At 40.2% G+C, this 16,397-nt stretch overlaps 1 protein-coding gene across 4 annotated transcripts in view; it reads left to right on the top strand.

Moving 5' to 3' along the window:
• Nucleotides 1–2,463: 2,463 nt before the first annotated feature.
• Nucleotides 2,464–16,397, top strand: part of LOC132829830 (tRNA selenocysteine 1-associated protein 1-like) — a 29,060-nt gene continuing 15,126 nt past the window's right edge. For 2 of the 4 annotated variants that reach the window (XM_060847198.1, XM_060847201.1), the window contains exons 1-6: nucleotides 2,471–2,685; nucleotides 5,010–5,107; nucleotides 7,054–7,153; nucleotides 8,113–8,168; nucleotides 14,622–14,753; nucleotides 15,743–15,862. In XM_060847198.1, the coding sequence (XP_060703181.1) occupies nucleotides 2,659–2,685; nucleotides 5,010–5,107; nucleotides 7,054–7,153; nucleotides 8,113–8,168; nucleotides 14,622–14,753; nucleotides 15,743–15,862 (533 nt within the window). In that variant the 5' untranslated portion in view covers nucleotides 2,471–2,658. Of the gene's footprint in view, nucleotides 2,686–5,009; nucleotides 5,108–7,053; nucleotides 7,154–8,112; nucleotides 8,169–14,621; nucleotides 14,754–15,742; nucleotides 15,863–16,397 lie in introns of all 4 variants that reach the window. The other 2 variants (XM_060847202.1, XM_060847200.1) reach the window with 2 other exon arrangements.

The raw sequence follows: 16,397 nt of genomic DNA, 5'->3' as shown, positions 1-16,397 counted from the left end.
GCATACTTTGATTAGAGATAGATACCATGGCTTTGTGAGGGGCAGGTCCTGCCTCAAGAGTTATTGAATTCTTTGAGAATGTGACAAAACGCATTGAAGAAGGTAGAGCAGTGGATGTGGTGTATATGGATTTTAGCAAGATGCTTAATAAGATTCCCCATGGTAGGCTCATTCAGAAAGTAAGGCATTGGATACTGGGTAATCTGGCTGTCTGGATACAGAACTGGCTGCCCTGTGGAAGACAGAGGGTGGTAGTAGATAGAAAGTTTTCAGCCTGGAGCACAGTGACCAGTGGTGGTCTGCAGGGATCGGTTCTGGGACCTCTGCTCTTTGTGATTTTTATAAATGAGTTTGATGAGGAAGTGGAAGGATGTGTTAGTAAGTCTGACGATAATGCTAAGGTTGGTGGCATTGTGAATAGTGTGTAGGGCTGTTGTTGGTTGTAACGGGACATTGACAGGATGCAGACCTGGGCTGAGAAGCGGCAGATGGAAAAGTGTAAAGTGAATCACTTTGGAAGGTCGAAATTGAATGCAGAATTCAGGGTTAAGAGCAGGATTCTTGGCAGTGTGGAGGAACAGAGAGATCTTTGGGTCTAGAGGTCTATGTCCTTTGATCTCTCAAAGTTGCCCTCAAGTTGATAGGGTTGCTAAGAATGTGTAGGGTGTGTTGGCCTTCATTAGCAGGGGAATGAGTTTGCGTTGTGATGTTATGCTGCAGCTCTAAAGAGTCCTGGTTAGACCACACTTGGAACATAAAGGCAACCAGAATTGAATACATAGGAAGGATGTGGAAGATTTAGTGAGGTTGCAGAGGTGGCTTACCAGGATGCTGCCTGGCCTGAAGGGCATGTCTTATGAAGAAAGTTTGAGGGAATTTGGGCTTTTCTCATTGGAGCGAAGGAGGATGAAAGGGGACTTGTACAACTCTATCAAGGTGATGAGAAGCATAGATAGAATGAATAGTCAGAATTTTTTCACAGGGGCTATCATGAGGAGGCATAATTCTAAGGTGATTGAAGGAGGGTTTAGGGGAGATGTCAGAGGTAGGTCTTTTACCACAACCATTGGCTGTGTATTCCAAGCACCCAGCACTGCGTAGAGTCAGATACATTAGGTACAGTTAAGCAACTGTTGGATAGGCATATGGATGATTGTAAAATGAAGAGTGTGTGTGGAAGAGAGTGTAAACGTGAGAGTGGATGTGAATGTGTTTGCATGTGTGCACTTTACAAAGGTTCATGTGTATGTGTCTCAGCATATGAGAGAAGGTCTGCATGCATGTGAATATGTAAGAGTGTGTGTGTATAGTATAGGGTGGTCACCTGTAATGTGACATGAGCCCAAGGTTCCAGGTAAGACCATGATGTGCACGCACACACACTTGCATGTGTCTGTGTGGGAGGGATTGTATGTGCACACATACCAAGTCAATGGTGTGAATTTGCATTTGTAGAATTGTAATTGCAGATATATTCTATTTTGTTCAAAAAGCACAATCTGCATGCAGGTGAAAGTGAGGACTGCTGATGATGGAGATTTGAGTCGGGAGTGTGGTGCTGGAAAAGCATGAGGTCAGGCAGCATCCAAGAAGCAGGAGAGTCGATGTTTTGGGCAAAAGCCCTTCATCAGGAATGATGCATACTATCTGCGTGCAGTCAATCCCATGTAACATTCTATAAATTCCCACTTTAGAAATAGAACCACTCTGACTCGAGATTAGCACCCTGATAGACTCAAACTTGACACCTTTACTGCATTGTCTGAGCTGAGATGTCACCACCTTTTATAAAACCTTAAGTTATCTCGATAATGTAACTTGAAAGAAGTTCTGGAATTTACATATTAATGAACTGAAATCTGCAACCCATTCTAAAAGATACAAGACTTAATAGTAATCTAGGTTTGTTCAATATATCATTTCAGGTCCATGATACTGTGATCTTTTGCTATAAATTCTGTCTCTTATGATCCTGCTCCACAACTACGTGATGAAGGAACAATACTTCGAAAGCTGTTGGATTATATTTTAAAATAATGAGCCTGATGTAGGGTGGTTGGTGGTATGAGCTACTCCTCCGTTCCTGCGGGTGGCGCTGTAAGGTGGAAGAGCAGGGGGGCCGTTGCGTTGGTGATGTGGAAGAGTCCTCCGTTCCTGTCGGTGGCGCTGTGAAGTGGGAGAGCAGAGGGGCCGTTGCGTTGGTGATGTGAGAGAGTCCTCCGTTCCTGCGGGTGGCGCTGTGAAGTGGGAGAGCAGAGGGGCCGCTGCGTTGGTGATGTGAGAGAGTCCTCCGTTCCTGCGGGTGGCGCTGTGAAGTGGGAGAGCAGAGGGGCCGTTGCGTTGGTGATGTGAGAGAGTCCTCCGTTCCTGCGGGTGGCGCTGTGAAGTGGGAGAGCAGAGGGGCCGCTGCGTTGGTGATGTGAGAGAGTCCTCCGTTCCTGCGGGTGGCGCTATGATGTGGAGGAGCAGGAGGTGAGGGAGGAGGCCTGGGACGGCGTGTGCAGTGGCACGAGTGTGTGGGTCAACAGTTTGTCTTTTACCGTCCTGTTGTTTTCTTGGACCTGGTCTGATCAAATCAAAAATATAATTTAATCTCACACTCTTTTTTTTTCCGGGGGCGGAGTGCGGTGGTGGGGATTCCCCGCTGTCCGGGTAAAGATGTCGCGGAGTCTGTGGATGGGTGATGTAAGTGTGAGGCGCCGCGTTGCCAGGGGTTATGGAGGCGCAGGGGTGAAAGTGGGGAAGGCAGTGGGAGGGCCCGGGTGCTCAGGGCAGGAAAGCCCCCGGGGACTTGGGGGAGGGGGCCTCATCTCCTGCAACAGAGACCACATCGGCTCTCTGAACGAAGCAGACATTGTCAGACGAAATAAGAAATTGCTGGGAAAGCACAAGACTGTCTGGCAGTATCTGTGGAGTGGACATAGATTTATCATCCAGGGACCCTTCTTCACAACTGCAGTAGACTGGAAAATAAACATTGCCAGTGTTTATAGTCAATAACTGTAATCATGTACTAGAAAAGAAAGCATGAATTCTATAGTCTCTATAATGACCAAGCTGCACCCTTTCCCATCTTAATATAAATTATGAACTTTATTAATTAATATAAACATGTCGAAGGAGTATTGGCATTTTTGTAATATGCCCTGATGACTATTAAACTGAAAACTTCTGTAGCATGTCTCCTTTTGTTCATTTCTTTTTTCAGCAATATAATGTGATTCTTTATGAAATCCACTGGTGCACAATTCTTTATTTACAATTTTTATTTTAATAATGTTGTTTTGGGGCTTTAAATTTAGTTGGCTCCTGGCAAGCATTTATTTCCCTTTGTAATTGCCCTTCGTTGGGTGATGATGAGATCGCGACAGTTGAATGTTTCAGAGAGCACCTAAAGGTCGGTTGTATTTTTGATAGTCTGGAGTCATATGTGGGCTAGACAGGACATGGACAGCATATTCCTACCCTGAAGGGAGTGAGTGACATGGATGAGTTTTTAAGCATGTATGGTATTTTCAAGATCATTATTAATGAGGTGTATTTTATTCGAGGTGTATTGATTACTTAAATTTAAATTCTTCTAGATTTGATAAAATCTATGCTGCGCATTGTGCCTATATTAGATGTTTTTAAACAACTTTATATAGGTTCTTCGCCTTTGCTACTTCTGAGAAATTTAACATCATATTTCATTACCAGCATTTATATTGAGTGAACCATCATAATATATTTCTCAGCCTCACTGGAGTATAGGTTACTGTCATCGACATTTTGTAAGTGAATGACTTTTTGTTTATGATTGATGAACATTGGATTTTCAATTAGCAATTGGTGTTACATGGAACAATTTCCTTCTGATATATACTTGTCCGCCTCTAGAGGATTTTGAATCTTTAGAATTCATTGCCTGGAAAAGCTGTGCACACAGTCATTGTGTTTATTCAGGACAGACTTTGTTTTGACTCAAGAATTGACAGATATGAGGATGAGTGGGAAACTTGAATTGTAGTCAAAGGTAAGCAATAATTGTATTGAATGGTGGAGCAGGAATAAGGGGCTACAGTAATTAGCTACTTATGTTCGTATTTTTTATCTTGCAGGATCAATGTTGTGTTAGATATCACATTGATTCTCCTGTGCATTGTTTAAACTTCGGCAAGCTCTGCATTTATCACCATTCCTAGTTGTGTTCAATCTAGTGACTTGCTAGATCCAAATTGTTGGGAGGACAGGCTTTTAAATGAGTAATATATTTTGAACATTGTACTATACAACACAAGCTTGTTACAACACTATATGGGCACTGATTAATTTTCTGTCATTTACAGTAGATCTTATCTGCTAGAATTCAGAGAATAGACAACATGGATCTCTTCAAAAGAATGAGGGAAACTTGTCAGGCTATTAATTGCCTCCCAGAGTCTGACTGGGACCTGGAAATATCCACCTGTACATAAGTTAAAAATCACACAACCCCAGGTTATAGTCGAAGAGGTTTATTTGAAAGCACTAGTTCTTGGAGCACTGCTCCATCAAGTGGTTGTCAACAACCAGATTAAGGAGCAGCGCTCCGAAAGCTAATGCTTCCAAATAAACCTGTTGGACTATAACCTGGTGTTATGTGCTTTTTAAGTTTGTATACCCCTGTCCAACACCGGCACTTCCAAATCATGACCTATACTTACATACATGCCCAAGGGGATCGCCAGTGGAGAATGTTGAATGGGTTTTTTCATGGGAGAATGACCTTCATTATATGGTGCAGTTTAACGCAGCTTGCCACGTAATTTTCTGGAACAATAATGCTTAAACAATTTGTCAGGATATGAAAAGGTAAAGTTGGCCTAAAGGATCTAACTGTATTCTGAACATCCAAATGTTTCTTACAATTTGCCAGTTAGCAGCCTCTGAACAAACAATTAACCATTTACTTCAATTCAAATATACATCCCATTAATCTGATGAGCACTGAAATAATGCTTGGACTCATTTTGTATGTTATTCTGCAGTTGGAAAACTACATGGATGAAAATTTTATCTCAAGAGCATTTGCCACAATGGGTGAAACTGTAATAAGTGTAAAGATTATTCGTAATCGAGTGACTGGGTAAGACTATTTGTTTTATTTATAAATAGCAAATTACTTGTAATCTTAGATCATATCCATGAATTTATCAGAATTTGGTTGATTTAGTTATTTGATTCACCTCAGTGCTTTTATTTTCAATGAGTGCACATGCACTTTGCCATTCATACTTTATTAAAAGGATTGATTTAGAATGATAGGACTAAAAAGCCAGTACATACTGGAGATTTGTTATAAAACTGAATTCTTGAAAATGCACCTATAAAGTTAAGTTTTAGTTATTTGAATGAACCTGTTCAAACATGTTACAACACACTTCCAGGACAGATAGAACTTGAATCTGAACCTTCTAGTCCATAGGTAGAAATACGACCTTCCTTTGGAAAAGAGTAACAGTTTAGGATTTTCAAGTTTTGTTTGGTTATTTTGAGTTGATAAGTAACAAATTTCTTTTTATAACTATACGGTGTTTAAATGTAAAAGTTGGTATGAGTTACAGAAAGAAAATATGAAATCACTTGCAGCCATCAGAATACCTTGTAAAGTGTGATTACATTCATAAGGTAGGGAAATTTGGCAAGTTCAACCAGTTCATATAGCACAGTGCCTGATGCAGCAGTTCATCAAAATGATTCATTTCTCCAATGTTGGGTCAAGAGAAAATTTTAGTTAAAGCTCTGAGAGAATTGTATGTGTTAATTTTTAATAATGTCTTGTGACCTTTTGGATCAAATGAGTAAAATAAATGGAGCCTAGGTTTAACATCTCATCTGAGAAAAACGTACTTCTAGATGAGCAGCTGAAGTTAGAGCCGAGGTTCTGTGCTGAAGCCTCTAAGTGGGGCTTGAACCCATAACCTTCTGACTCATGTGAGAGTGCTAGCCTTGGATATTGACTCAATTTGCTTAATCTTGCAAACTTACAATAAATGTCACTGTTGTGTTCATCAAACAGTTCCTTTTCCTATTGTATCCCCTCAGTCTATACACATTAGAACAATAGATTGCAGTCAGTAAATAAGTAATGAAATTGTTAACAAGTTATTGTCACAATGGCTCAGAGGTTAACAGTCCTGCTTCATAGAACCAGAGACCCAGGTTCGATTCCATCCTCGGGCAACTGTCTGTGTGGAGTTTGCACACTCTCCCCAAGTCTGCATGGTTTTCCTCCAGGTGGTTCGTTTTCCTCCTACAGTCCAAAGGTGTGCAGCTTAGGTGAATTGGCCATGCTAGATTGCCTGTAGTTCAGGAATGTGTAGGTTAGCCATGAAAAAAAACAGAGTTACAAGGATAGCGGGGGTTGGGTCTAGGTGGAATGTTCACATAGTCTGTGTGGACTTGATGGGCCGATTGGCCTGCTTCCACACTGCAGGGATTCTATGATTCTATCCTTTCTGCTTCATAAACTTAAATAACTGTTAAAACCATTATAACTTCCTTGTCCACATGATTGTTCCCTAAGCCTGAATATCTTGGCTCAGCGATACCATTTCATTGAGTTGGAGACCGTAGGCTCTGTGAAATGTGAGGTGACCCTGCTTACCACTCGTGTGGACATGAAAGATCCTATGGGACCATGCAAAGATCTCTCCATCTGTCCTGGCCAAAATGTATCTTTAAATTATCACCATTGAAAGTTTTTTGGTATAATTTATGCAAATGCTTTTTGCGGGACCTTTGAGAAAATTGCCATTGTCTGCTATATTACAACAGATTACTTCATTGGTACCCTGAATTTACTAAAAGTGACATGTAAATCCAAATGATTCGTCATTGGCAAATTTTTTTTTAAACATTTGAAGATTGGAAGCATATAATATTTAGATCCTCTTGGCTATTTTTTTAATTCCCCAGAGTTTATTAGTCACGATGAAAATTGTTGGAGTACATATAGCATGTATTATTCAAACTGAGATTGCTATTTAAGTTTTTCTCAGTGAAGGTTTTAACATTTATTTTTATTTTCAGGACGCCAGCAGGTTACTGCTTTGTTGAGTTCGCAGACCAGGCTGCTGCAGAGCGATGTCTTCTTAAGATTAATGGGAAAAAACTTCCAGGTGCTTCCCCTGTGAGTATTTTGGTGAATTTGTTCAAGAAAATGTGACAACAATGGAAGAATTGTGGAATAAATTTTGAACTTGACTGGTTGCACTGTACTTTGTTACATTGGTTTATTATGCAAATGCCTATTTCTGCTGTGATCTTCTGATTGCCTATTTTGTAACTTTAATACCTAAAGACCCCGATCTGTTTAATTTAAATAATTTTACTACTAATCGAAATGTTTGCAAAGGCAACTTCTGAGGTTTGCTTATTACATAAATTGTGGCTTACAGTTTCTCACAGAGCATTTCATATTTTGCTATTCAAACTGAGATTGGATGGTGAGCAGCTTGCCACAAGATACTGAAATTGATGACTTCTTAAATAGTACTTCGTCCCCCAAATTAAAATTTGGTTGCGGCAAAACAAAACCAAGTAATCTCGAGTTTTCTCATTAGTTTAAACAACTCACATTCTGCAGTAGATTCCATTTGTATTGTTGTCCTTATATTACAAAATCATCTCCGTGCTCCTTATACGTTAGAGACTAAAATAGATACGGTGCAAAATAACAAAATTGTAAGTAGAATAAAAGTAAACAAGGGTTAAAAGAGTGGGGCGAAAGTAATATTTAGCATGTGTTTGAAAGCAGGACGGTATAAAAGATTTGAGATGGGAATTACAGAGGGCAGAGAATGAGAGAGTATATGCTACATTTAGAACATTGATGAGTTGACTAGCTTCAGGAGAATGGTGTGTGCCCAAACATAGGCTACTGTGATCATGTTGTACCAGGCTGTGCAGATATTTAAAGGTGAGGATAAGAATTTTTAAATTCTTAAGTTGTTGGAGTAATATCAGAATGTTAATTTCCTGTGGTGTTGGCAGTAACAGTAACCACTCCTAGTGTTTGGATATACTGTCAATTATTAAATGAAACATATCAAGCCACAGTACTATAACAATTTATTTTATTTCTGCTAGCAGCCCAGAAGATTTAAACTTAACTATGCCACTTATGGAAAGCAACCAGATAACAGGTAATTCACTACAGTATTTTCTGCAGATAGAGTCATAAAGATGTACAGCACGGAAAAAGACCCTTCAGTCCAACTTGTCCATGCCGACCAGATATCCCAACCCAATCTAATCCCACTTGCCAGCACCTAACCCATACCAAATCCTTCCTATTCATATACCCATCCAGAAGCCTTTTAAATGTTGCAATTGTGCTAGCCTCCACCACTTCCTCTGGCAGCTCATTCCAGGCACATACCCCCCCTCAGCATGATAAAGTCACCCCTAGGTCCCTTTTGTATCTTTTCCCTCTGACCCTACACCTGTGCCCTCTAGTTCTGGGTTCCCCCACACCAGGGAAAAGACTTTGTCTATTTATCCTATCCATGCCCCTCATGATTTTATAAACCTCGATAAGGTCACCCCTCAGCCTCCAATGCTCCAGGGAAAACAGCCACAGCCTAATCAACCTCTCTCTATTGCTCAAATCCTCCAACCCTGGCAATATCCTTGTAAATCTTTTCTGAACCCCTTCAAATTTCACAACATCCTTCCGACAGGAAGGAGACCAGAATTGCACGCAATATTCCAAAAGTGGTATAACCAGTGTCTTGTACAGTCGCAACACGACCTCCCAACTTGTGTACTCAATACTCTGAACAATAAAGGAAAGCATATCAAACGCCTTCTTCACTATCCCATCTATCTGTGACTCCACTTTCAAGGAGCTATGACCCTGCACTCCAAGGTCTTTGTTCAGCAACACTCCCTAGGACCTTAGCATTAAGTGTATAAGTCCTGCTAAGATTTGCTTTCCAAAATGCAGCTCCTCACATTTATTTAAATGCCACTCTTCAGCCCATTGACACATCTGATCAAGATCCCGTTGTAATGTACGGTAACCTTCTTCGCTGTCTACCTCCAATTTTGGCGTCATCTGCAAACTTACTAACTGTACCTATTATGCTCACATCCAAATAACTTATATAAATGACGAAAAGTAGTGGACCCAGCACCGATCCTTGTGACACTCCACTGGTCGTAGGCCTCCAGTCTGAAAAACAACACTCCTCCACCATCCTCCTTCTTCTACCTTTGAGCCAGTTCTGTATCCAATTGGCTAGTTCTCCCTGTATTTCATGAGTTCTAACTTTGCTAATCAGACTCCTATTGGGAACCTTGTCGAACGTCTTACTGAAGTCCAGAAAGATCATGTCTCCCGCTCTGCCCTCATCAATCCTCTTTGTGACTTCTTCTGAAAACTCAATCAGGTTTGTGAGACATGATTTCCCACGCACAAAGCCATGTTGACTATCTCTAATCAATCCTTGCCTTTCCAAATACATGTAAATCCCATCCCTCAGGAATCCCTCCAACAACCTGCACAACACCAACGTCTGGCTCACTGGTCTATAGTTCCCTGGCTTCTCCTTACCACCTTTCTTAAATAATGGCCCACGTTAACCAAATTCCAGTCTTCTGGCACCTCACCTGTAACTATCGATGATATAAAAATCTCAGCGCAGGGCCCAGCAATCACTTCTCTAGCTTCCCAGAGAGTTCTACAATACACCTGATCATGTCCTGGAGATTCATCCATTTCTATGCATTTCAAGACATCCGGCATTTCCGCTGCTGTAAAATGGACATTTTTCAAGATGTCACCATCTATCTCCCTACATTTTATATCTCCAAGTCCTTCTCCACAGTAAGTACTAATGCAAAAAACCTGTTTAGTATCTTCCCCATGTCCTGCGGCTCCACAGAAAGGTCACCTTGCTGATCTTTGAGGGGCCCTTTCTCTCCCTGGTTACCCTTTTGTTCTTCATGTATTTGTAAAAATCCTTTGGATCCTCCTTAACCCTATTTGCCAAAGCTATCCCATGTCCCCTTTTTGCCCTCCTGATTTCCCTCTTAAATATACTCCTACTGCCTATACACTCTAATAAGGATTCACTCGATCTCTCCTGTCTATAGCTGACATATGCTTCCTTTTTCTCACTCAACCCCTCAATTTCTCTAGTTACCCAGCATTCCCTACACCTACCAGCCTTTTCTTTCACCCTGGCAGGAATATTCTTTCTCTGGATTCTCGTTACCTCATTTCTAAAGGCTTCCCATTTTCCAACCGTCCCTTTACCTGCGAACATCTGCCCAGTCAGCTTTTGAAAGTTCTTGTATATTACCGTCAAAATCGACCTTCCTCCAATTTAGAACTTCAACTTTTAGATCTGGTCTATCCTTTTCCGTCACTATTTTAAATCTAATAGAATTATGGTCACTGGCCCCAAAGTGCTCCCCCACTGACATCTCAGTCACTTGCCCTTCCTTATTTCGCAAGACAAGGTTAAGTTTTGCACCTTCTCTAATAGCTACATCCACATTCTGAATCAGAAAATTGTCTTGTACACGCTTAACAAATTCCTCTTCATCTAATCTCTTAACACTGTGGCAGTCCCAGTCTATGTTTGGAAAGTTAAAATCCTCTACCATAACCACCCTATTATTGTTACAGATAACTGAAATCTCTTGACAAATTTGTTTCTCAATTTCCCTCCGACTATTAGTGGGGATCTATAATACAATCCCAATTAGGAGATCATTCCTTTCTTATTTCTCAGTTCCACTCAAATAACTTTCCTGGATGTATTTCTGGGAATATCCTCCCTCAGTACAGCTGTAATGCTATCCCTTATCAAAAATGCCACTCCTTCTCCTCTCCTGCCTCCCTTTCTGTCCTTCCTGTAGCGTTTGTATCCTGGAATATTAAGCTGTCTCATCTGCCTTCCCTGTTAGGCCTCTTGCATTGAAATAAATGCAGTTTAATTTATCAGTCCTACCTTGTTCTCTGCCCTGACTATTTGACTCGCTTTTTTTCTCAACTGTACCAGTCTCAGATTGATCTCTTTCCTCACCATCTTCCTGGGCTCCCCCGACCTTAGTAGTTTAAATCTTCCTGAGCAGCTCTAGCAAATCTCCCTGCTAGTATATTAGTCCCCTTCCAATTCAGGTGCAATCCGTCCTTGTACAGGTTACTTCGACCCCGGAAGAGTTTCCAATGATCCAAAAATGTGAATCCTTCTCCCATATACCAGCTTCTCAGCCATGCGTTCATCTGCTCTATCCTTCTATTCCTATCCTCACTAGCTCATAGCACTGGGAGTGATATACTATATTACAACTCTCGAGGACCTCCTTTTTAAATTCCTGCCTAACTCTCTGTATTCTCCCTTTAGAATCTCAACCTTTTCCCTTCCTATTTCGTTGGTTCCTGCTGGTCCCTCTCCCTGTTGAGAACATTCTGCATCTCTTCTGAGACATCCTTGAACCTGGCACAGCGGAGGCAACACACCATTCTGATTTTTCGCTACTGACCACAGAAACATCTGTCTGTGCCTCGGACTAGAGAGTCTCCTAACATAGTCAATCTCTTTGGACCCAACGTATCCATCATTGCATTAGAGGCAGTCTAAATACCAGAAACTTGGCTGTTCATGCTACATTCCCCTGAGAATCCATCACCCCTTACATCTTCCAAAACAGCATACTTGTTTAAAATGGGGATAGCCACAGAAGAACCCTGCACTACCTCTCGTATCTGTCCTGGAGTTAACCCATCTATGCGACTGTATCTGTGACATTTCTCCCTTCCTATAACTTTCATCCATCACACCCCCTTGCTCTTGTAAATTCCTCATTGCCTCTAACTGATCCATTCGATCTGATAGGATTCGCAAACAACAGCATTTATTGCAGATATAACCTTCAGCAATATGTAAACTCTCCCTCAACCCCCACATCTGACAAGAAGAGCATATCATTCTACTAAGGACCATTTTTGCTTCTTCCAATCTATATACCCAGAAAATAACAGTCTTATTCCTGTACAAGACACTGCTCCAGGCTATTTTAGTACTTATGGCTTATATTTTTAAGTTTAATCAAGAGGCATATATCAATAAAATATATAATAAAGAACCCACTCCACTCACTATTTTAGATTTACAGCACGGCAATACTTAAACTATTCACTTATCTGTTTCTGTGCTGTGACCTCTCCCAAACAGGTTCCTCCAAGATTAGTTGTGAAGTTCACTGTTTAAGTTTTCCAAGATGCGCACTGATGTCCAGCGATGCATGAATTCAATAGCAAAGGCAGTAACTGGGCAGGTTGACTGCTGTGTCAGTTAGCCGTTTGGCTTTTTTTCTCTCTATCTTTCTCTCTCTGTGTCTGTCTGTCTGTCTGTCTCTCTCTCTCTCTCCTGCACTTACCTGACCATGTGCTGCCTTTGCCTGTACCTGTCCCTTTTAAAAGTGCCGTTGTTTTGACTTTTTTTCCTCCAAAATTCCAAAACAATGCAAAAGCATATAAAATAGTAATTCCTGCTTCTGTAATTCGAGGAAATAGCCTCCAGCACCTGAAATACCTGAAAAAAGGAGCAGTCTGTTACAGTCAGAAATTTTTCCCATCCTCCATCTTGGATTACCCAGCATCCTGTTGTTCTGTTCAGACAATCCCTCACTACTTCCTTTGATGTTGGTGCTACCTCACTTAAATTGAATTGAATTGAATTTATTGTCACGTGTACCGAGGCACAGTGAAAAGCTTTGTCTTGCGAGCAATACAGGCAGATCACATAGTTAAGTAGCATAGATAGTAAATAATAGGTTTCCCTTTAAAAGTAACACCAAGTTCTATCAGTTTCCTGTCCTACTTAAAACTTTTGGATCCACACTTTTTTCTACTATATTATTTTTGACTTAATTTTCCACGCAAGATTCATATCTCATTCTCTATTTCTACCAGAACATTGATCACTGAAGTTCTCTTCCCTGTACTCACTGACATTAACTGTTTCCTTTCCTTAAGTTTGTACTCAACATTTCCAAATCTGCTATCGTCACTTTGTCTTTAAAAAAAAGCACACACTATCCTTGCAAACTTCCACAACATCTCCCTTTCCTCTCCAAAGTCCTTAACTATATCACTGCCTCCCAAACACTTGCCCATCATTCTCAGATTTCTGTATCTGTATTTCTCTAATCAGCTTTTCTACAACTGCACTGAAATGTCTGAACTATAAATAATGTCCGTGTGGCCGATGTGTACTATACTTACATTCTTTTCAAAATCCTTATAGCCTTTGATGCAGTCATCCACATCATCCCCCACATTGCTGCTGTTTTCTACCAGAGTGGGACTGACCTCACCTGATTCTGTTCTTATGTGTTTCCTATTTAGAGAATTTGCAGAAATAGATTTTCTTAATTCCTCTACACCATTAATGCTGCAATTCACCAAGAAGCTATCTTTTGCTGTCTTTTATTTATCATTGAGTTGCTATCCTTGATTAGTCAAAACTATGACATCAGTTCAACATTTATGATGGCTCCACCCAGCTTTACTTCATCATTATCCCCACTGCCATCATGTTGTCAGATTGCCAGTTCAACATTCAAGAGGCACAATTTGCTCCAGTTAAACACTAGAAAGTGTGAAGTCATTGCCTTTGCCCATATATAAACCACCATTCCCTCATCAGTTATATCATCCTCCCTACTACTGTCTTAATCGGAACCAGACTGTTTGAGAGGTTGATGGCCTGTTTGACTGTGAGCTGAACTTTTGATCCAAATATCCTTTTCACTATGAAGGCTGCCTACTTCTGACCCACCTCCAAATCATTGCCTGCCTTTGCCTCAATGTCATCTTGTTTCCTCCAGAACCTACTTATCCAAACAATATCCTGGCTGGTGGGCCACTTTCCAATATCCATGAACTCTTATGTTTTACCTATCTCCCAGTCAGTTGGAACAAACATTAATGACTGTGTCTTCTGCCATCTAAACTTAAACCTTGAGTTCCCACCCTAATCATTTTAGTTTCTCTCTCTATCTCTTTCTCTCTCATTCACTCTCCTTGTAAGATTCTCTTTAAAACCTTTTCTTTCACCAAACATTTAATTAACCTTCTTTGTGATTTGGTGTCAGTGTTTTTCTTTCTATGGAACTGTGCAGCATCTTGGGCTGTTTTCCTTTGTTGAAGGCACTGTTTAAATGTAAGTAATTATCTAACTAGAAATGCTGAGGTGGTGTTTTTGAAGTGATGTTGTATAGTTAGCCGTGCTGTTATACACAGTGGTGACAAGCATCAGAAACATAGTCAGTGTGTGTTAGCACCCCTAACTACTGCTAACCAAGCGTCATGAACTGGTGAACAACTCAATCTAGCATATAACTTTTACAAATGTATCATTTAAAACCATGAAACAGGGTAGTTAGATATTTAAGTGGGTTTGGGATCAAGATAGATTGATTCTATTGGGTAGTACACTTTTTATAGAATATAACTACTGAAAATAAATCAGAATTTGTCTCTAATGCAATAAGTATAATTTTAATAAATGCTTTGATAGTAAATCTTTTCATTTTAAAAGTAATATTTAATGCTTGGATATTAACATCCTTTTCCATAGTCCTGAATACTCATTGTTTGTTGGAGACCTTACGCCAGAAGTGGACGATGGAATGCTTTACGAATTTTTTGTTGAGAAGTACCCTACGTGTAGAGGAGGAAAAGTGGTTTTGGACAATCTGGGAAACTCCAAGTATGTAGAACTTGTGTATTACTTTAGCTATACAACCAATGTTCTTTGTGCTACAAACAGTGCTGTAATCTATAATTTGGAACCATAATCAATGTTCATATTTGTGATGTCTTGAAACTATTTATAATGATTGCTTAGGTGGAATAGGACAGTATATTTCTACCATGTACAGTGTGCCATGAAGCAGAAGATAAAGATTACACAATTTGGCATGCAGGGTATCTGTTGTCGACCACAGCATATGTGTAGACACAAACCAGATGACTGTCTCCTCCACTGTCCAAAGTTAAAATGAAAGACATTTAAAATGACATTTCCATTCTTTCTAGCTGTAGACAATAGTTTAATAACATTGAATGCAGGTGTGCAATTATCTTTGTAGTCAGCAATGATGTGTAAGAACCTAGGGGAAAGAAAAGTTTATTTTAGAAATCGTCAGTCAGCAGCAGTTGTTTCATTAAGTGTGTGCAAGGTTGGAGTTAATCACTTTCTGAAAAAAGAATCATGTAACTTCAATACCTTCTTGCCTTTTGGGTAATCCTGGCAAGGTAGCATTTATTGCCATGCACTCCTTTACACCCCCAAAACCCCAAGGATATAACAGGCACAGGTTTGCCTTTTAGACTATTTTAACATCCTGTGCTCACTTAATTGCTAGTTCTCGTGTATCCCGGATTAATTTGTTGCTATATTTGGTACTTTAGTACCTACATTATCTTTGAATTAAAATAAATCTATTTTATGTAAGGGAATATAAACACTGGAACTAAGAAGGTCTAACCTTTGATTGATAGAAGTAGACTGCTTTTGTTTTAGTTTGAGAACTCATCAGAGCCTTGCGATTCATTACAAATGCTCTGTTTAATGTAACCTTTAACTCCCAACCTCCGTCCTCACCCTCCAGCTCATTCCAGGTTGTTGACCTGAAAATAATCAGCTTAAGAATGGAACAGTGATATGAAATACAGTAGAATTTATTTCTTTTGCAGAGGTTATGGCTTTGTGAAGTTCTCTGATGAAACTGAACAGAAACGAGCACTTTCTGAGTGCCAAGGTGCAATTGGTGTCGGAGGGAAAGCTTTAAGGCTGAGTGTGGCAATACCAAAAACGTAAGCAACATTGGAGAAAGGCACAAAAGTTGGGTGTTGCACTTTCTACACTTTCATTCTGAATGTTTATCCCTTTGCCAATCTTGAAATTTATGTGTACCACACGTTTAATATTTACTTTGTATTACTAGAAACAAGAAATTCTAATTTAAGTAAGGCAGCATTGAAACCATTTCTATCACTAAATGAAATACCATGCATCCTTGCACAGATTTAAGTGTTGTCGGACAGGAATCTCAGTTTCTGAATGACTGAGCAGAAGCAGACTTCTAATTGCCTCTACTGTGGCCTAACTGTTCACATGTAAACAAACAGCCACTTCCCCTCTCTGCTAGTCCTGGACTTGCTCCCTATCTGTGCTTTTAAACTTGGATGGTGGCAGACTGCGTCATGCATGCAGTGTGCTTAAATTATAAGAAAATACATTGAAAATGTTGGGTACAGAATAAGCTCATTGCAGATTAAGTGTCTTTCTTAAAGGCTGTGATGCATGCCCAACCCCAGCAGAAATGTTTTACAGAAGAAGCAGATGGAG

Source organism: Hemiscyllium ocellatum, chromosome 30 (genome assembly GCF_020745735.1).
Source record: "Hemiscyllium ocellatum isolate sHemOce1 chromosome 30, sHemOce1.pat.X.cur, whole genome shotgun sequence".
NCBI classification, from domain to species: domain Eukaryota; kingdom Metazoa; phylum Chordata; class Chondrichthyes; order Orectolobiformes; family Hemiscylliidae; genus Hemiscyllium; species Hemiscyllium ocellatum.
Note: the sequence above shows the minus strand (reverse complement) of the source record. Positions and strands in the feature narration are given on the sequence as shown.